Source organism: Sipha flava, unplaced genomic scaffold, assembly GCF_003268045.1.
Source record: "Sipha flava isolate LNK unplaced genomic scaffold, YSA_version1 169_pilon_pilon, whole genome shotgun sequence".
Taxonomy (NCBI): domain Eukaryota; kingdom Metazoa; phylum Arthropoda; class Insecta; order Hemiptera; family Aphididae; genus Sipha; species Sipha flava.
In genome coordinates, this window is record NW_020271881.1 from 371,786 (window position 1) to 393,167 (window position 21,382).

At 29.3% G+C, this 21,382-nt stretch overlaps 1 protein-coding gene across 2 annotated transcripts in view; it reads right to left on the bottom strand.

Moving 5' to 3' along the window:
• LOC112679834 (Krueppel-like factor luna) overlaps nucleotides 1-21,382 on the bottom strand; it is a 109,677-nt gene that overhangs the window by 85,078 nt on the left and 3,217 nt on the right. The window contains exon 1 of one of the 2 annotated variants that reach the window (XM_025549759.1): nucleotides 4,165-4,519. The exons of the other annotated variant lie outside the window; for it this stretch is intronic. Within the exon in view, the coding sequence (XP_025405544.1) occupies nucleotides 4,165-4,494 (330 nt within the window). The 5' untranslated portion in view covers nucleotides 4,495-4,519. Of the gene's footprint in view, nucleotides 1-4,164; nucleotides 4,520-21,382 lie in introns of those variants that run through there. 2 annotated transcript variants of the gene reach the window in all.

Here is a 21,382-nt window from a genome sequence, read left to right on the forward strand (position 1 = left end):
ACCAGGGGTGCAATTCTAGGAAAGGCGCAAATTTCAACATAACTTATGTAATATTTTTCACGAAATATAAAAAAGATGTAGTTAAAACAATTTCATTTGATTATGTCATTGATAAATTTGCCTTTTAAAAGCAAGAAAAGTGCCATAGTAATATTGTATTAAAATAAATTTAAAATCATCTAACACAATTGTAAAACAAAAACGTTTGAAGAAAATTACACGTTTTTATAATGTATTGATTTTTATATTTTTAAGTAATATAAATAGTTATTAAAGTTTATCGGTAATTATTACCTTGTATACTATGTTTTATACATGCTTTATATATCTCAAATTATTTTTTGTAAAAAAAAATGCAAATTTCCGTTAGGGGAAGGGCACAAATACAGTGATTCGCCAGGGGCGCCACCAGACCTCAATATGGCCCTGGTGTATAGTATACGAACGTGAGTGCAATCTATACCATAACACCATATATTTTAGGTACCTCATCTGTTGTTGAACAGGGTATAACATTAATCCAAAGTACATTGCAAATGGTTTGACAAAAAATAACAAACGAATTTTCTAAATACATCTACTATTTATCGGGCTACACACTAATTGCGTCCCGAAAAAAAAACGTTGATAAGCGGGTTCACGGATTGCGTCCGTCTTAATCTAAACGACCGCATGAATTGCGTCCGGTTTTATTTAAATGACTACAAAAAATTATTTTTTTGGCCTCTGATGATATTGTATCAATTTTACCCGAAGGTGAAAAAATACAGCAATTTTCCGATTATACATTAAATACATACATTAAGCCTTATCTTAGCCGTAATATTAGCCTAAGTCATTAGGCTTAGTTAAATTAAAAAAAAAAATTAATATTGTTTTAGTTTAATTGGTCACTATTCCGCTTTAAAGTTAAGCCCGCAATTAACAAACAATAATAACCATTTTAATATCATTGACTGTATAATCTATCTTGATACTACACCGTAATATTTGACTACGTCGAGTTACTATACAATAATAATTCGTCGACCAACTTCCCAGCCTTGCTTTTGTATCAATCTGTCTATGGTTCGGTATACGCGCACATAATAACTATTTAATTCGCCTCGTCGTGACGACAATAAATTTGGTACGGAGACATATGATATTGCACACCACGCGAGTGTGTAACACACACAGACACACTTATATTTTATATGTTTGTATACACATAAGATAAGTACGTATGACCTCTGAACTTTGCGTTCGGTTCGGTGGTCATACTATTATTATTGTTATATTTTTTTACTCTAATTTATACGCGTACCTATATACACTTGAAACGCATAAATAACACATGTAGTGGTGTTTTATACACACACACACACACACACATATATATAAATATATATATATACATTTATTATACATTTATTTTTTTATACGTTTTATATGATCACAACTCAATATAATGTGTTTACTATTTAAGTACGCTCATATAATATATATTTTTATACGTTATGACCTATACCAGTCGTATACGACGTACATATGTTATATTTCATATCCGTTTGTTTCGCACACATTATATTATTGAGATTAATGACCGATTTTGACGTGCGTCGATGGTAATGAAATACGTATACATCACAGTGTATCGCGTATAATACGTGTGTAAAAGGTACGCACGCGCGCAAACGATCTAATGACAATCATTCTAATAACGCAATATGGGTTATATAATAGTATATATAATATATATACACACACATCAACCCATTTATAAGTAAGTACGATGTACCTACAGGGTGTTTCTGAGCACGATTCAACAAATTAAACAACTTTTATTCCATCGGATTTTTTATTATATATTTCTTGTTTTTGAAAAAGTAATACTGCGTTGTATTTACTGTGGTTTTAATTTTTTTTTTTTTTTTACTTGAAATTAACGATTTAATATTTTATCGTTTGAAAATAAAAGTAAATATAACCTTAATTGTTCACATGATTTTTTCAAAAACATGTTTAGATACTATATTATAAACATAATATAATAGTATAATAAGTTGATTTTCTGGAATTTTTTGTAAATTTGCATAATGTTATCAGTTATTATTAGTTTTATATGACTATATAACATATATAAGGGCTGAATGGAATGATAAAATTTTCGATTAATTTGAAAATTCGTTATAAAAAAATGACTCAACTTTTACGTGAAATTTTTCTTAAAATCAGGTTTAAAAACCAATATCCAAAGCATAGCTGTTTTGACTTTGTAACACAAAACAGTAGAATAGTAATGTTTTATATTTTATACTTCAAGATCCAAAAATAAAAATAAAATTATAAACCATGGGTAATTACATAATATTTTTATTAAAAAAAAAAAATAATTACAATTTTTGAATAAACGAAAGTTATTTAATTTGTCAAATCGTGCCGAAACACTCCGTGCGTGCGTGTAACACGCACATATTTATGTTATATCGTAATATAATAAAATAATAACAACAAAATAAATGCGTGTACTTGCTCGCGCGTAGGTGTCCCGCTGCTACACTAGATGCCAAACGTCTGTGGACCAGACCGCGCGCGTTATCGAATCGCATTAACATAATAATATTATACAGCATACTCGCGTGCACGAAAACGAACGGACGACCCAACGAAAACACAGTCGGGGCCGTACACGTCGTACCAGTGACACACGGCGTTTTCACATGTTTTTTTTCACGTGATACTTATGCACGCGGTGGATCGCGTCCTTTCCGGCGATCATATTAAAGAGGTATTGTAAATTCCGCCCGATATTGATAGATAAAAAAAAAGGTCAATGGTAAATTCCGCCCGAAAAAATGTGTCGGAACAAAAATTGATTGGTAAATTCCGCCCGGAAAACTAAATATTTTTAAACTAAACGTTTCGTGACTGTACGACGCGACCGTACAGTTCCTGACGTGGCGTGTTATAGTATTTGGAAGTCACAAAATGTTCGAACGAATCTCAAGGCGACAATCGTCAATCATGTCACATCTTATTTAAACCTTTTGGCTATTATGCCTGTACGTTTTTGATTGAAAAATACAAATAAAAGTAACTTTAAACTTTTAAACTTCAGCAATAAGAACTTATTACTTACAACTTATAAGTTATATGTAGGATGTGTTTATTAATCATCAATTTTTTTTCGGACGGAATTTACATATGTGTTTCTTTACCTGTATTTTATTCGGGCGGAATTTACATGTACCTTATTTTACCTGTAGTTAATTTTGGTCGGAATTTACTAAATTTGAGCAGAATATTCATGCGCCCACATTATACACGTATCATTTGGCATGAATCAACACCAAAAGTCGCCAGATTTTCATCATGCCCACAGCTGCCGAAGGACTTTCAGTTTCGTTATTTTCCCAGAACACTTTCAGATAATTCACACGTGTGATGTGCCTACATAATTTTTACGTGTCTACATTCAAACGCATGAACGGAAACGATCAAATGACTAGTAGATATTATTTTATTTTCGTCCACTTTACCCATCCACGCTCGCCGAAGTCATGCAAACGAGTAGTATTCGCGTTGTAGATGTTATCCATTAGATATTTCCTTATGCAAATCCCGTGACTTGCCATCAGTTCAATGATACGATTATGGAACGCAAAACAACGGAGAATTACTGTTCAAACTATTTCAAAATATTTTAATAGCATCTGCTGGTGTTACAGCGCTTGTAAAACCATTATTGTTCCTATTTTCAAGATAAATATTTACATATGTATCATAGAGATATAAGAGGAGCTATTACTTTTGGTGGGGCCCTTTTACTGAAAACAATTAAATTTGCTTATTCAAATTTAGAAATTAGTTATAACTAGATGCGAATACGCTTATTCATTGTGCGTTTTTTAGAACTGTGCGTCCGAGGATTTTTTTATTTGTGTACTCGACAACCGAATAGCAAAATAATGCTGTGATTACGTTACGATCGGCGCTTTCCATTACCGCACAAAATGCATAACCCAATACCGCACACAAAAATAGTACGATACCGCACAGATCAATACAAGCAATTTTAACTTTTTGTATAGCATCGGTTATAGATGATGGAACGGTAGGTAAAGTTTTGCGTCATTCTCGATACATAGACTTTCGAAGAGCATTTATATTAGATGAACATACCTGAGAGTCTTCAATACTTGATAATTCTTTACAAATTATTTTTATTGGCTTTTCATATACATTTTCAATAGCTTTACGTTTAATAGCTGTACGAATTTTTTGTAGTTCTTTTTTTTGTTCATCATTGTCCTCGTCGTGTTGGTGATCTTTAATATTACTGCGAATTAAAACCGTTTTTTCATTGTTGGTGATAATAGTTACATTACATGTTTTTTGCACACACCGCCAAACAATATCACCTGAACTTTTATTAGTTCTAAAATAACGAAAGTTATAGTTGTCGAAATTAATAGAACTATTACCACGGTTATTAGTAAAAAGTTTAAACATATTTTATTTTTATTTGAAATGTCACGCGAAATGATTCAAAGACGACTAAAAACACACTACAAATTTGTACACTGCGAATACAATCTTTCACAGATAAAGCTTAATAATGTCGTTATAGATAATTGTCGATAAGTGACGATAATCGTCCAAAATAAACGTGTGCGGAAATGGGATATCCAGTATTTTAAAATCTGTGTGCGGTTTTGTCCCATGCGTATTTTGCGCGTTTGTGCGGTAACGGGCGACGCCCATAATTTTTAATGTTAATAAATATTAAAAATAAAGTTTTAAAATACATAATTATGTATATAATATTGTTTTGATACTTATTGCTCATAGTTAGAAATATAATAACAACATAAAATACTCTTTGGTGTTTAGGAGGGCGGAGATTGATTTTACCAACCATCCCTAAATCACGTGCCTGCCACGACCGCAGTCAGTGACGATATTAACAAAGGTAAAAGACACATTTAAGTTAAATTAAAATTGGGTTTTTCTATGAAATAAGTGACAAAATAAAATTTGCCAAGGGCACCGTGAAGGTTAGATACGGTATGGAAACACCGTAGGTAACGACAGAGATCCCAAAATGTTTTTTCGTTTGAGCTTACTGTCTAAGATTAAAATATGGTCGTCGCGCTACCATGATCGAAAACGTAATCGAACGAGCCGCGCGGCGTCGATATTGATCGTTCGATCGTTTTTTCGTTCGAATTCGTTCAGAAAACAAATGTCCCCTCGCCGTTTGTAACCGCTGAACAATACAATACACGCGCATATACCTGTATACATATATTACGCGTGTCCTCCAATGGTCGGCGGCCGCGGGTCCTGGAAAATGGCCGATTTCCCGCCTAGCTACCATTGGTCGACGCGTTTTCCTTCTTTCGGCTACCCGTTCCGTTTTCCGTAGCGATCCGCAACAACGAACGTCGTACGCACGTGCACGCGTTTCCCGTACGTTTATGCACACCCACAGCTCACACGCGCGCGTGCGCGTGTACACCGCAACGGTTGTTAACGATTTTCGCGTCGTTCGAACGCGTATGGCGTTCTTAACATAGCGTAAATACATTTTCCTTTTAATCGCAGCACAATAAATCACGCCCACCTACGCACGATCGTATTGGCCGACATGTTCGCGCAGGATCGGACGAGGGGGCTGCATTCCTGCCCTATACTCCTCGTTTCCGTCCCCGTCCCGATAATGTTGGGGCGGGTTGAGAACGTTTTCAAGAACATTTCCTTCCGTACAACGCTTCGTGTCCTGCGACCTAATTCGTGTACAGACTTCATTCGAAAACATTTTATTCGTTCATTTTTATCCATGGGTATATTACCGGTATGCGTAAGCTTCCACCACTCCACGAGTTGTATCTAAACAGCAAGCGGTTAAAAACGTAGCAAGGATTTTTAAAAGGAGCGTGATCTGATCACACGCTGTGTGAACACAATTCGTGAAGTGGTGGAAGTTTACACATTGTCCACGGAACTAATAAATCTTAACGATACACGTGTATAACATTCAAATATACATATTAAACAAAATTTAGAACTTACCAACTATACACATTCGTATGATTGTTGGATTCCAAAGCGTTTATGATAGATTTGCGACTTAAACACGACAAGCGAGGTAGTGTTTTAACACTCAAAACAACCCCGTTGGCTACGTGCCTGATTATAAGAATGTATTTGACAATATAAAGAAAAAATGATAAATAGATTTGATACTCAAGGTTCAAGTTCGAAGGATATTAATGTAATATGATTGTTTATACTGTTTACGTAGGTACTTTATGTATATACAAATATCGAAAAACACGAATTTATGACTCAAATTCATTTTAACGTTTAGTGCGACTAACAAATTTACATAAGAAAAATGTGAAAACAGTTATAAGTGCTGTTTGAAAAAACATATCCTATTAGTTTGTAATTATATTTTTATTAATATATTTACGAAATTAGTGTGCACTATTGAATTTTATAATATATCATATGTGTGTATTAACGAACCGGAAGCAAAAAGTAAAAATGCCTATAGTTATTTATAAATTACTATACTTTACTGTACTATACTACACTATATGTTAATGGTACCTGTATACGTTTAAGTTGTATACCCAACTAAATCGATGAAGTCATGTACCACTTTTCATTCATGGACATATATAGGTAACAACAGAATCAATTAAACAACATATTCTTGTTTTGCGTCTCTATAGTACAACTGCTGTGGGCCGCTGTTTTACTTATATATATATATATATATATATATATACACCTTCGTAATTTAAAGAACACAGCATTATTCACGTCATGTCAGTGACTTTTTTCGTTTTACTAAAACCTATTTATATTTTAAATATAAAATATAATTATAATATATATTTTTATATATTTTACATGAATAATCGAACATCGAGTTTTTAAACTATTTTATAATTTACCGGTAGTAAATGAATATCATGTTTTTAGTTTAAATGTTAATTTTTATTTTTTTTTCTCAAAAAAAGTTAAGTTTAAGAAAACTTGTCGATACAAAGTAAACAACGCGTTTTACTATATTTTTATTTCAGCGAATTGTAATATTATAATAAGCGTTTTTTTTTCTTAATATATTATCATATAGGATTATATTATAAAATTTACATGATTGTAAGCGCGAGTTTATTCAAGAAATGCGAAGTTCCATTTGAATGCGTTTCACCCTTTAGTCTATATTATACAATTATGTTTAATTATGAGTACCTTCATATATATATATAGTCTGATAATTGTTTATCGAGAATTTCTAATTTTATTGATTTATACATGCCTTAAATTCATTAGTTGTAAATTGATGTTATAATCATTGGAGAAATAATAGAACAGTTGCAATATTATAATGTATTTATGGAAATCTGCATAAGGATTATTTTTTAAAATGAACATTAATATTGAAATTCTACACCGATTGTATGTATTATAATATTAACGTATATCAATACTAAATTACATTTTATTTTTGAATTGATACATTTTTTAAATACATTTCTTTAAAAAAATAATAATAGAAACATTATCAGTTTCCATGAGCAATAACATCGTGTACTTTAATAATATGGTTAACGTGCAAAGAATCACATTACTGTACAAGCAAATTTCTCGAAATTAACAATTGAAATGAAATAATTTCTCATAATCTTTCTTTGGTACGTATAACTGAGTTTGTATTATACAGTGGTATAAAACTGTATTATACAAGATATTAATACATGACATACAATTATTTTATACAAACCGAATAAAAAAAAAAAAAAAATTAAGGCGTTATTTTTAGTAACTCAACTATTAATTTTTTAGTAGTACCTATAGAATGCATCTTAAATAAAATACACTATTATTATAAAAATTAAAAATACACATTATTTTAATCATGTTAATTTAGCATTCAGGTGTTAGAAATTATTTAAATAAATTTATTTTACTATTGTAATATTCAATTATTGTAAATATAGGCACAAAGAGATGGTATATAACTATAAAAATATTAAGTATAGTTTTCTATTTATTTCTATTTAAAACAGGTGTATTTCTATGTATAACATACATACATACAGTACATATATTATTATTGTAAATCGGTAGCATGAATAAATATTAATTTGGTGAATCAGGTCTAATATAATTCTTATATTATGTATTTTTTTAAATTTTTTCTAACTTTTTAGCCAATTTTTCAATTAATCAATTTTAAAATAAATTATACTTCATAATTAATAATGGGGTTACAACTTTTTTTAAACTTACAATAATTTAAGGTACTGGTATAATACCTGTATAATACGGTATTATACAAAAAATGAATAAAATACTGTATTTTAACATAACTACGTACAACCCATATGCATAGATATTTCCACCACAGCAAGCAATATTGTTCTGAAACTAACTACATTAATCTTGGAAAAAAAAACTTTAAAAAAAAATAATATAATATACGATATAAGACTGGCGACGACGATGTTTTTGTATAAGTACAAAATGAAAAAAATTAAATGTGAAAATGTATTTGTTTCATTTTTTATTTTGTTATTTTATATTGTTTCAATTTTCATTTATATAGATACGTGTATTTAAGTTTACACATAGGTACATTGCATAATAAAATATCCGGTTTATCCATATTATTGTGTCTACTTTTTACTATTATAATATAATGTAGTTATATACGTACATACTAGTAAATATAAATACGCACAAGCGTACCTGTACATAGTTTAAACTGTAACATAATTAACTTCCATTCACTTTTTAAAATCAGAATTTATGGCTACCAAACCCACTTATTTAATGTGTCAATTATATTATATACGAGTATGTATATGGACACCTATACTACTCTTACAGAGATATAATCGACGTGTTAAGCGTTTCACGTACAGAAATTTATTTATTTTTTCATGGCGAAAAATAGTTAATTTGTTCATTTATCGATTTCAATTGTACACGATTCATCGCTATTATAAATTTGTATTAGTGTAATTTAACAACCATTCAATTTAACGAGATAAAAAATGTCATAACTGATGTTCATGTGAATAAGTACCTACACATATGGACAAAACGATCATTCGTATTTGTGTATTTGCTTTAACGATTTGAATGAAAAAATAATATACATGCATGTACTCGTGTATAATAACATATAAATAATATATATATGTTACGGGAAAGTATACAATTTGGGAATTTTATACATTTTCCGGACAGTATATAAATGCCCTTCGTATATTGAGCAATATAGATAACGGATCATATGATTTAATAAAAAATGATAAATCAATGATGTGTATCATGTGTAAATCAATGACATGTATTTACGAGTATATTATTGATTAATTCATCTCAGTAGATATAATTGGTTGCACCACCAATCCTTTCTTGGCTGTGCTTCCCTTTTTTTTTTTTACACGATTCCCAACTATTTAAGTATAGCATAATCATACCTGGTGATATTTTTATATTTTGTATTTACCTTGTGTTCCATCCTGTTTTGTCCACCGATAAATGTTCAATCGATAAATAAACATTATGTATAACATGAAATTACTCTTCATTATGTACATAATATTTAATTTCGTTATTTTCAGATACTGGTACAAGTAACTTGTTAACATCAGAAACTTTTAACGCGTCATATTTTTTTAAAAGTTTATAATCACGGTTCCTTCTTCTTTGAATTGTTTTTTAATTGATTTATATGTAAAATTAATTGATCATATTTTAACTTGGTAAAACTAACTAACCTAACTTTTTTTTTAACAAATTGTTTAAATCTTCATTAAACTTTTCCATATTCGAATAAGTAGTTAGGTACGTACTGAATGAATTAACCAGTGCTATACAAACGATTCGCGGTTACTAAATAGTTCATTTTTAAGAATAGGTAAAAGGCCGACTGCACGATAATCACTATAATCACTACTACTACATATAATATAACTTATAAATCAGTAAGTATAGTAATAATATATTATGTGACGTACACGCGTATAATATGTGGATAAGCGGACATCCCAATTGTAAAAATATGATAAGAACAAACAAACTAGTTACAGATATTAATTTTTAGATAATAATTTGACTTTATTTTAACGAATATTTTGTTACAATGTATAAAATACCCAAATTGTATACTTTGCCCGTCACATATATTTTACACATCATAAATGATTCTGCGTGGTCGCTATATTCCATATTATTTTCTACGTTTCTTTATAAAGTGTAAGTGTCACATTGATTTCCATTTTTAGCTATAACGTCTGGTTGATAATTAATATTGTTAACTCGAGAAATTTAAATAAAATAGTATTGCAACACTTCCGTGATTATACTAGCCCTATTATAGAAGAATATTAATACACCTAATACTGTTTTCATTACGTTGGACATTGTGGTAAACGCGTAAATGACTTATTGACTAATACATTGAATGTTCAAAAATTAAAAAAGTACCTACCTATAGTCGCTATTCTCATCGGACTTAACAAATGTGTTTCACTTTATATCTTAAACAGGTTCATATTTTTGTCTGTTTAAACACACTCATCGTCGCTACGTTGATTTTACTTTTAACAGAACCGACCGGAGTTAATTATTATTTTTTTATTTTTTTTTTAAACCACCACCACCGCCACCTATAATAAATTCTATACTTATAATAATCTTTACTCGGGTTTATAATTATATTATTTTTCTTCTATTAACTTTATAATTCTGTAAGAATTTTGGCCGTCACCGCTCTCCAAATATCACGATCCTGAACCATATCTTAATTAATATAATACTCAGATATTTTATATGTATTGCGTTCGATTAAGCTCGAGGTATTTTTCTGCTGTATCGACTGTTAACATGTGCAATTTTCTGTACAACCAGTGCTTGGCTTGAAGAGAAACGCAGGGGATAGAGTACCCCAACTAATTTTCAGGAGAGATAGTATTTTGCGCCAATTTTATTACTTATAATTTGCGCCACCAATAGGTATATTTAAGCGCGTCAAAATATAAAAATTAAATATGTATTTTGCGCTACATCTAAAAATTAATATTGGTAATTTGCACCACTATAGAAAACGAAATGGAACATGTAAACTGCGCCACACTTTCAACTTTAATTGTTGGAATTTACCAGCAGATAAATTTACCGATAACACATCGGAAATGCGATAGTACCAATGCGTGCCTGATATATTATTGTTGTGTTCTACTAATAATAATAATAAGTAAAGGCGAAATCGAATAGGTACGTCTAATATAATAAAAATTATCAATTATCATAAAATCGAATAATATTGAACAGCAGTATATTGATATTTACAATTCAGTCCGATATTAATCGCGTGTGCGTTAATATTTCATATTTCACATTTCAAAATTATATAAAACTACAAGTAATGGATACAAATATCGGAGAAATTATTAAAAGTAAAAGAGACAAAGATTTATTATTATTTAAAAATGTTACGTATCGAAATGTTCATGAATCTAAAAATTGTTCAATGCGATGGCTTTGTACTGTCAGAACTTGCACTGCAAAAGTGTACACATCTTCAGAAAATATTGTACAAATAGTTAAAATTGTAAATGAACATAACATAAATGATCAACCAAGTATATACAGAAAAATATATTCAAATGGATGTAAGAGAAAAGCTATGGAAAATCTGTATACTAAACTAAGTAAGATATTACGAACCGAAATTTCTGAAAATTTATCTAATTTACAAATCATTACTTGTGTACAACACACGATTTTCAATAAAACCACCAATCCTATACGCACGTGGAAATGTATCCGAATTCATTTTTGTACTTAAGTATGTGCACATACAACACGCAGTGTAATGGTGGCTTACATTATTATTATTATCATTATTATCATTATAATACGAGTAAAAGAGTGCGGTGAGCGTGTAACAAATTATAATTATATGTATGTTGCGTACCGCATTTTATTAAATCTACACTTATCCAAAATATATCACTAATCAATACTTCAAACATATCGTATATTATACTTGAGCCTTTTTTTTTACGATACAAACACTTCTGGGTACAATTAACTTACAACCACAAAGTACCTTTGTACGAAAGTAATAATAATTATAAAATAATTACTATATTACAATTATTATATTGATTAAAATAAAGCTGTTCGAATTTAACGCTGAAGTACATGGAAATGTTGAAAATATCTTCATATTAATTATGTTTCTATTGACTAATTAACTTTTTATTTTAAATCATAAACATTTTTTATTTATTTGATTTAGTTATTTTAAATAACTTTTGATGTTCTATAATATTTTAATTTTATGTACCAACTCATACTTCATTACATAGGCGTACGCAGGGGGTATGCAGGGTATGCAACTGCATACCTTAAACATAGAGCCTTCTTTCTAAAATTACAAAAAATAAACAAAAATGATGACATATTTGGTCTTATGTATATTATGTGATTTTGTATCACATTATAATTTTTATTATATTTTTAAATTCAGTCCCAGACAGTTTAATTTATTTTTGAAATACAAATTAATTAATTAAATTAAACAATAATATTAACGATTTAATGTGTTAATGAAATTAAGAAGTACAATAATTCAAGCGAGATTAAATAACTATGAACTATAGAATAAGAAATGGCTATAAATTAAAATCCAGAAAACATTATTGATGATTTAATAACTCAATTGTACGCAGAATCGTTTTATGATTAATTTTGATTATTTATCATATTTATTTTGTTTTTCATTTAAGTATATAATTACGTTTTTATTTATTTACCCTATTTAAACGTATTACTCAAACCATTTCAAGTGTTATGTATTTAATTTTTTTTTTTTCGTAATTTATTTTAAATTTTAATTATGAAGACAGTTATAATAATTAAGAAATGGCTTTTCAGTCACTTTTTTCTGGAGAAAAAATTAAAATTTTAAATTAAATAGTTATTAAGACCAGAATTTCGAACGCTTAAATTAACTATCAGTTTTAGGGGGGGGTAGGCAGTGACAGCCTTTTGCAAACCCTGAAAAAGAGGTCTGCGCACGCCTATGCTTCATTATACGTATTAGGATATGTAGAATTGAACGCATTAATTCTGTATTATGATTGACTTGTTAAAAAAATACTTTAAAGTTCTGCTAGAACAGTTTAGATTATTATTACCTACATTATTAGTTTCTGATCAACTTCAGATTTTTTGGATATATAATAGAAGTTACAGTGAACATTTTTTATTGTATGATTAGTTTTTTGCTACGTGAATTAATTTTTCTAAAACCCAAATATATACATTATTCATTATGCATATGACTATGTCACATGTGACTGCTGTATACTAATATCATATAAGTCAAACAAAACATAAACGACCATGAGATACCAGAGAAAATGTATTTCCTATCCCTCTTGTGTATTTCTCGCGTAATATTATAGTCATTTTATTATTAATAATGAGAAAATGATATGTTTCAAGTGTATTTTTTTTTAACATATATAAACGGAAACCGTTCCTATACCTCATCACCAATTAACTTTCGTTTCCTAATTACTTACATGTTCATTCTACATACAGATCTTACTATAGGTAAGCATATTGTTAAAATATTATGAGGTTAATTGTAATATTTTATTTATTAAGATATAAAAGCATTCGTCTTTATCCTTGGTTTTCTGAAACACATTCGTGTAGCTTCCCCTTCTATATGCAAACATAATTTCCTGCATAAATGTCCTTGATTAAATTTTATATTAATTTGTAATACATGCAATTAGCTATCAATAATGGTAATTTCTGCGAAAAAGTTAAAAAAAAAAAAAAAAAAGAGTACAAAAATTTTTATAAAAGTACTTTATTATTTTATGACACTACTGGATTCATGTTAAAATATGTTAATATTTATTTTCAAATATAAGTAGTTACATGTTATAACGAGAGTGCGACTAATAAGAAAAAAAAAAATCAACCGAATGATTAATGAGTAAAAAAATAGATACATAATTCTGCGTTTGTCGTATTACTGTCTATATACATGACATACTATATTTTGATAATATTTTATGAACCTTTTGCTCCTTAGTTTAAAATAATTTATGTATACAATTTATATTCACATTACCTCTGTAGCTTATTCTTATACAAATACAATATTTTAATTCAAAACACAAATCTATAACATATTATTATTCCTGAGAAGCCATAAAACATATTATGTTAATACTTGTCAAAATTACGTCTCTAATACCTGCATTTATTTTGTAATTAATTTTTTATTAAATTTGATATTTGTTTTGTTATGTATTTATTTCGTCTTTATCGCTGAATCGACGTCACAGAAACAACAGCGCCGAAATGGCCGCTTCGAAAAGTCCCGATCCCAATGTTTTGTATACCTTATATGAGGAACCGAACGAATAATATGTGTAATTTGCGAGTGATGATTGATTTTCATACAATCTTCTTCCAAAGTATTTGTTGAAGAGAAAAAGACCTACATATTACGTTTTAATAATTGAAAAAGGGTGAAATTCCTTAGTCGGATGAGACTCCTAGGTTGGGTAAGATTCCACGGTTAGATCTCCATTGATCCTTGGATTATATTTTAATTTATTGAACAGTGAATAATAAATTATAATACTATACCATTACGTTATATCTATATAGGTTGAAAAATGACCTTTTAATAACTGAGGGACCTAATTGTCAAGTATAAAGTGTAAGTATTTACATTTTTTTCTAATAAGAGTTAGTATATAATAATCGGCTTTTAGAATTTTTTACGTGTTTATTTGTACCGTCTGAATCCCCCTAAACACGCTTATATTGTTGTGCATTGATTTTATAATATTGTAATTAATGTTACGGTAACGTATTGCATTTCCAAAGCTGCTCCGCGTAAACTATGTGTCGTGGAACGTGTCGTGACGTGAAGTTATCAGTTGTTCATTGCAATGATATGCTTGTGTGTTGTTTATCCTATGGATTAAATCGTTCCACCGGTGGCCACAGAGTCGGCAAAACGTTGTTTTTGTTATTATATTATTATATTTGCATAACCATTATATTGTACATAGGTATGTAGTTACCACGTGGTATGTTCGTATACAAAAAATAAATATTATCTCTACTGCCCCCCTCTCACCGCTACAATCTAATCGACACAACAATCCTAATCTTTAGTGTTGAAAACTAAACACGCTCGTAGATGATTAAAAAAAAAAAATTTAAAAAAATGTAACGTGTAAACATATTGCACTCGTTGTCGTACACCGTCGACAGGTATTTACATAAATATCAATGCGCATAAGCGAAATACACTTACAGCACTCTATTCTACACGAGTACCTATTCTCTCTTGAAGACGGGTAAACCAGTATAATTCATTATCAATTTTCGTTTCACTTTAAAGCGTCCATTTACAAACGCACGTATAACGGTGGTATCTAGATACAGGTATATAAATACAAACTACAAGAAACTTGAATATTTTTTGAAGACACTAGATACAAGTATCTAAGATACATTTAAGACATGATAAAATAAGATTTATTTAAAAAATAAAAGATTAACTGTGAAATAAAATTTTACAATTTTGTGTAGGTGCATAATTTTTAAATAAAAATGATTTACACAATAAACAAATGTTACGAAAAATAATACGTATATGCATAAATTAGTAATGTTTCTTGATTAATAATTAAATGTTTAAATGCAGGTAATTTATATCCCATGTTTTAAAATAAAATCCTAGTTATTTTTTAAAGACACTAATTTTTTGAAAATATCATCGGGCATACTAAATCTACGTGGAGAATAAGAGCCCGTAAAGCGTAAAACGTAAGCCCGGCAAATGAAAATAGTCTTTCAACAGAATTTGAAGAGCAATAGCTTGAGTTATATTTTATAAATTGTATTTATTAACTATTGAATTATTTTGGTTAGGTATCTAATACACGTGTCGTACGAAACACGTAATGTAAACTGACCGGTGAATGGTGGTGGACCAATTGAATGTGATCGTAGATTTATTATTGACGGTAGTTAATTTAATCTAACTTATCTAACATTACAAATTATTGAACGCGAGTTCCACATAAATTCCATATATTGTTATTGGGTGGTTAAGAAATCGGTTTATTTAAACTAATAAAACGTAATATTTGAACACAATTAGCGTCTTCGAATATAAAAACATACTAGATACAAGGCAAAAAAGTATCTCTGAATGCAAGACCCAAGATACTTTTAAATCATGTATCTGGATACAAGATACAACTATTTCTCACAAATACGTATTTTGAATATATATACGTAAGATACTGCTTTGCGCGCACCTACGTTACGGTCACACGCGTACAACGAATTCACGAGAAACGCGTGTTATGCCGCGCGTACTACCTTTGATAATAAATAGTATACCCTATAATAGTATACTATTTATAATCAATGGTACTACGTTCACTATACGTATATAGTAGGGGTGGCCACAACGAGGCTCGCGATTCGCATGCGGATCTTAAATCAGTTTTGTGCGACTCTTGAAACCAAACTTAAATTAAAATTAAGAAATATAATTCCATTAGAATAATCCATTAGATATTGTTTTAATCAAAAAACTAAAAGTAAAAATGAACAATTGAAAAAAGCACTCCACATAAGTAATTATTCTATTAATCTAAATAAAAATTTCAATAATAATTATTCACAGTGATGTATTGCTAAAATAAAGTATGGGTATACGCCTTATTTCATGTAATACATATCATATGGTAGGAAACAAATTTTTTTTTCTCGCTTTGCTCAAACAATATTCACTTTACTTGTATTCATTTAAAACATGATAGAATATTATACTTTTGTATTTATTCTAAACACTTTTACATGCTAAACAAATGGACTAATTATTTTATTAAGTGGGTATTGATTTTTAATTTAACCGCTCTTCATATCTCTATCTATTTTCAAAGTTAGAAAGTACATGTTTATGGTATAAATGTATAATATGATATACAAAAAAAATTTCATGCTTCGTTTGAATTATATCACGTTTATTACTTTCATGTTGACAAAAATATTTAAACAAAAAAATGTAATCAAAAAAATAAATCATTGTTATTTTTTTTTTATGTCATTATTTTCCAAAGACTTGTTATGATTTCACTATTAGGATTTACAGCTGGGTAACTTAATTTTTTTCTAGTGTCTTCTGCTAATCTATAATTTATCATCCACAATTTCACATAGTCTTTGGGATCCCCTTTTTCTAATGAAAACTTGTTAAATGAAAACAAATTTCAATTTTTCATAAAAAAAAAAAAAAAAAAAATAGATAAATAATAATATATTCGATACTGAATCACGTCATAAATATAACCAAAATTTTTTCTTTTTATATTTGTTAAGTTACAAGTTATACGCTTGATATGGCCGTATACCCGCGTATCATCCATTTATTATAAGCTATACGCCATGGATAAAAATAGCGTATTGGGTATACACCATATACCCCCATATACCCTCCAATACATCACTGATTATACATATATATAATATAATAAAATTAATAATGTGTCTTCATTTTATAAACATCTAACAATGTGGCTCGTTTCGAATTAGTTTTATACATTTGCGGCTCCAAAAATTATGGTTAGTGGCTGCCCCTGGTATACAGTGTGCACTATGGTACCTGCTCGATGCCGAAATCATTTCGGTAAATGTCGAACTTACGTGCACGTATGGGAATCGGGAAATCCGCTCCGAAAAGATAAGTAACCCTTTCGCCTCACCGTCGGCCGTTAGATTATCGTCTTGATGGTGATCGACATTTACCCTGCTCGTGGCGGTTACGGAAGCCGCTTTGCGATTCGGATCATCAGCGGCGGTGGAAGTTTACATTTTCTGTTGCGCAACGACGTTTCGCCCATACGATATATATATATATATATGACGCGCACCAAAAGCACATAATAAGCGGATTTAAGATTGAATAAGGATAGATTACGTCTAAAATCCCACAAACCCCCCCCCCCCTTTAGATAGCTGTAAAGAAGCTATTAATGGAAAATATCGAGGGAAATACCAGATGGTTTGAGGATTGGATGGCGAAGAACCCTGATGGACAAAAAATAGTTATCAATCCTGTTTCCAAACAACCGAACTTCGATCGGCCTAGAAAAATTTAGTTAACTCTGAATCACATTAGAACCGGCCATGAAAGATGTATTCATATAAAGTACAAATGGAAATCACATATTATTCCTTTCTGTGGCTGTGGAAATGATACGCAAACAATCCTCCGTATAATAACTGAATGCCCGATCCATGTATTCAGGTGCGTGGCTAGACATTTTTAAAGGGGGGTGTTATTCAAAATTGATTGACAAAATTATACACATGAAATTGATTGCTTTACGTATATTTAAATTTTTCACATTTATATTATTATAATTAATACAAAAAAAAAAAAAAATATTTTTAATTAAATTAACTTAATGCGTCTAATTTTTAAAGCTAAAGTATCCATTATTTCGTCGGTGGTTACGATTAAATCCCGATGAATATTCATAACTGCTAAGCCGCTCAACCGATTCTCACCAGCTGTGTTCCTCATATACGTTTTAAAGCGTCGTAAAGATCTTTCACTGCTTACAGTAGTTACTGATAAATTAATCAATATTTTTAAAAGTCGATAAATAGTAGGAAATATTTATTATTGTGTAATGCCAAAAGTACAACAGTCTACGATTAACCAACTCAAAATTTTGTTTCGAAGTTTAAAAATACATTTACATCCGATGGACACATTTTATTTTGCGTACTATGTGGTAATTTTTTTTTTTAATGCATATAAATATATATTATAATGCATATTTTATGATTTTAGAAGCATATTTTTGTATTTTTTAGAGTTATAAGTCCCTAAGCCTAATAATTACTAATTAATGCTAGGTCCCGGCTTTAGTGCTTTACATTATTGTTATCGTAATATATATTTCATTTTGTTTAATAAGTGTAAATCACGGCTTATGATGCATCTTTATCTTGATAAAACATATCAAGTATATCACGGCTGGGGGGGGGGGGGCGGTGTTACTACAACTTTAATACCCCCACTGGCTACGCACCTACGTGCATTCAAAAGCACTCTAAATGATATACATACAGCTAATAGGGACATAGTCAATTGAATAAAAAATCTGGACATTAATTTATAATCTATAGTTTCAAATATATTCCAGGTATAATAGTCACCGTCAGTCACCGTAAGCTCATTTTTATTTTTATATTTATTTTTATTTCATTTATATTATGTTATTTTATATCAGTCAGTAAATATTTACATGTTTAAATTTGTTGCTCTACTCTGTCATATGAAATATATATATAACGCATAATATACGTGTCTACATGTTTCTGCATAATGTACACAGAGTTCGGGTCTACGGTGGGTTGACCCAGGTTAGGTTAGCAATCCAATCGTATTCGGCGGTTTTGAATTTCAGAGGGAACAGCGCTCGATGTATAAAACGCACATATACGTTCTAACGACTGAAATGTGTCATAATAACGTGTAAACACAAACACACACGCACGCACGCGTATGTATATAATATAATAGTGTAATAATTTTTTTGATTGTCGATAGAAACAGTAAATACATTATCAAAGAATTTTAAGAAAAATAACAATATTGATACTTAGTGAGCTTATAATATACATTAACTAAATACTAAAAAAAATACAATAAAAATTATACTATACCTAATGTATAATAAATAAAAATTAGAATTTATTTCAATTCGACTAAATAAGTTATAATGATAAAAATTAACAAAAAAAAAGTAAAATATAAAATTAATATTATCAAATATGTATATAGGATGACATTGTACGGTGTACATGCACACAAACCGTATAGGTATGTATGCTATCCGGACAGGAAACCAAACACCAACCATTCTAACCCCTACCCGCCGATCACTGTGCGTACATTTAAATAAAACTTTTCGACTTATTGGTTTCGTGTTGCTACAGTATTGCACTATCGGTATTTAGTTATTTGTAATTATTTTTTAAACCGCGGAGGAGTAGTCAAACCCAGAACCTGTATTTACGTAAAAAGTGCAACGAACTAGTATTTAAAAAAAAACAAATATTAAATTATTGGTTGCCACTGATAAACATTAAATCTTATCTTTGTATTAAACAAATACCCATGGATATGTATATTATATTATAATTGTATATCTCTGAACAAATATGTATCGAGTACGTATATATATATATATATATATATGTATGTATATATAATCATACGGTAAGACTCCAGCTTATCGTACATGGTGTATGTTCGTTTAATGTAGATTACTCGAAATTAAGTATTGTTTTTTTGCACCACAATAGTAGTAAAAAAAATATTTGTTCCAGAATAAATAATACATAGAAGTGACATAGATAAGAACTTCTAAATTTTAACCTAATATGTATTTATTTATCAAGCAGAAAAGAAGTTTACCAAGAAGTTTACTTTTAAATCGATTCTACTAACGAGGTGACAACTGAATAAACAATAATATTTCGTCATGATTCAAATGAATAACGTAATGCCGTTAAATAATTTGTTTAAAGTTAATAGAATATGTTATCATAGTCAAAGGTATTTAAAAATTATATCCTTAATGCTACAAAGAATTACTTACTTACTCGAATATTATTTAAGTTATAGCGAAAACAAAATCCAAGTATATTAATATATTATATATGCACTTACATATTAATATACTTGGATTTTGTCTCCACTAAAATTTAAATATTTTTATGAGATTTTTCGATTAGTATTAAATTCAATCGTATAATTGTATTTACGAATATGGCAAATGTAATTGGTTATTATAAGCATAATATTTTAACGTGTAACAACAAATACGATACACCTGTGGGCACCTACTTAAAATATATATTTTATGAATTTAACGAGGCATAAATAATAACATTAAATATTGAAGACAATTTTTTTGGAATTCAGATCTAAATACTAATATAAATATAATACATAATAAATAAAAATCCTTATAAGAAATGTGATTACTAAAAAAAAAGTACTACATTAATTCTGTACAATTTTCACAAATTATATGTAACAATAGTTGTAAATGATAACTTTTGCAACATATAGGGTCGGACGTTTATGCACTGAAAATGACTGTAATATATATGTATATGGTAAATGCTAATTTACAGTTTAATTATTATACTGTAATAAAATGGTGTTTTAATTTGTTTAAACTTGGATCTAAAAATATTTTGGAAAAACGCTATTATACGGTTC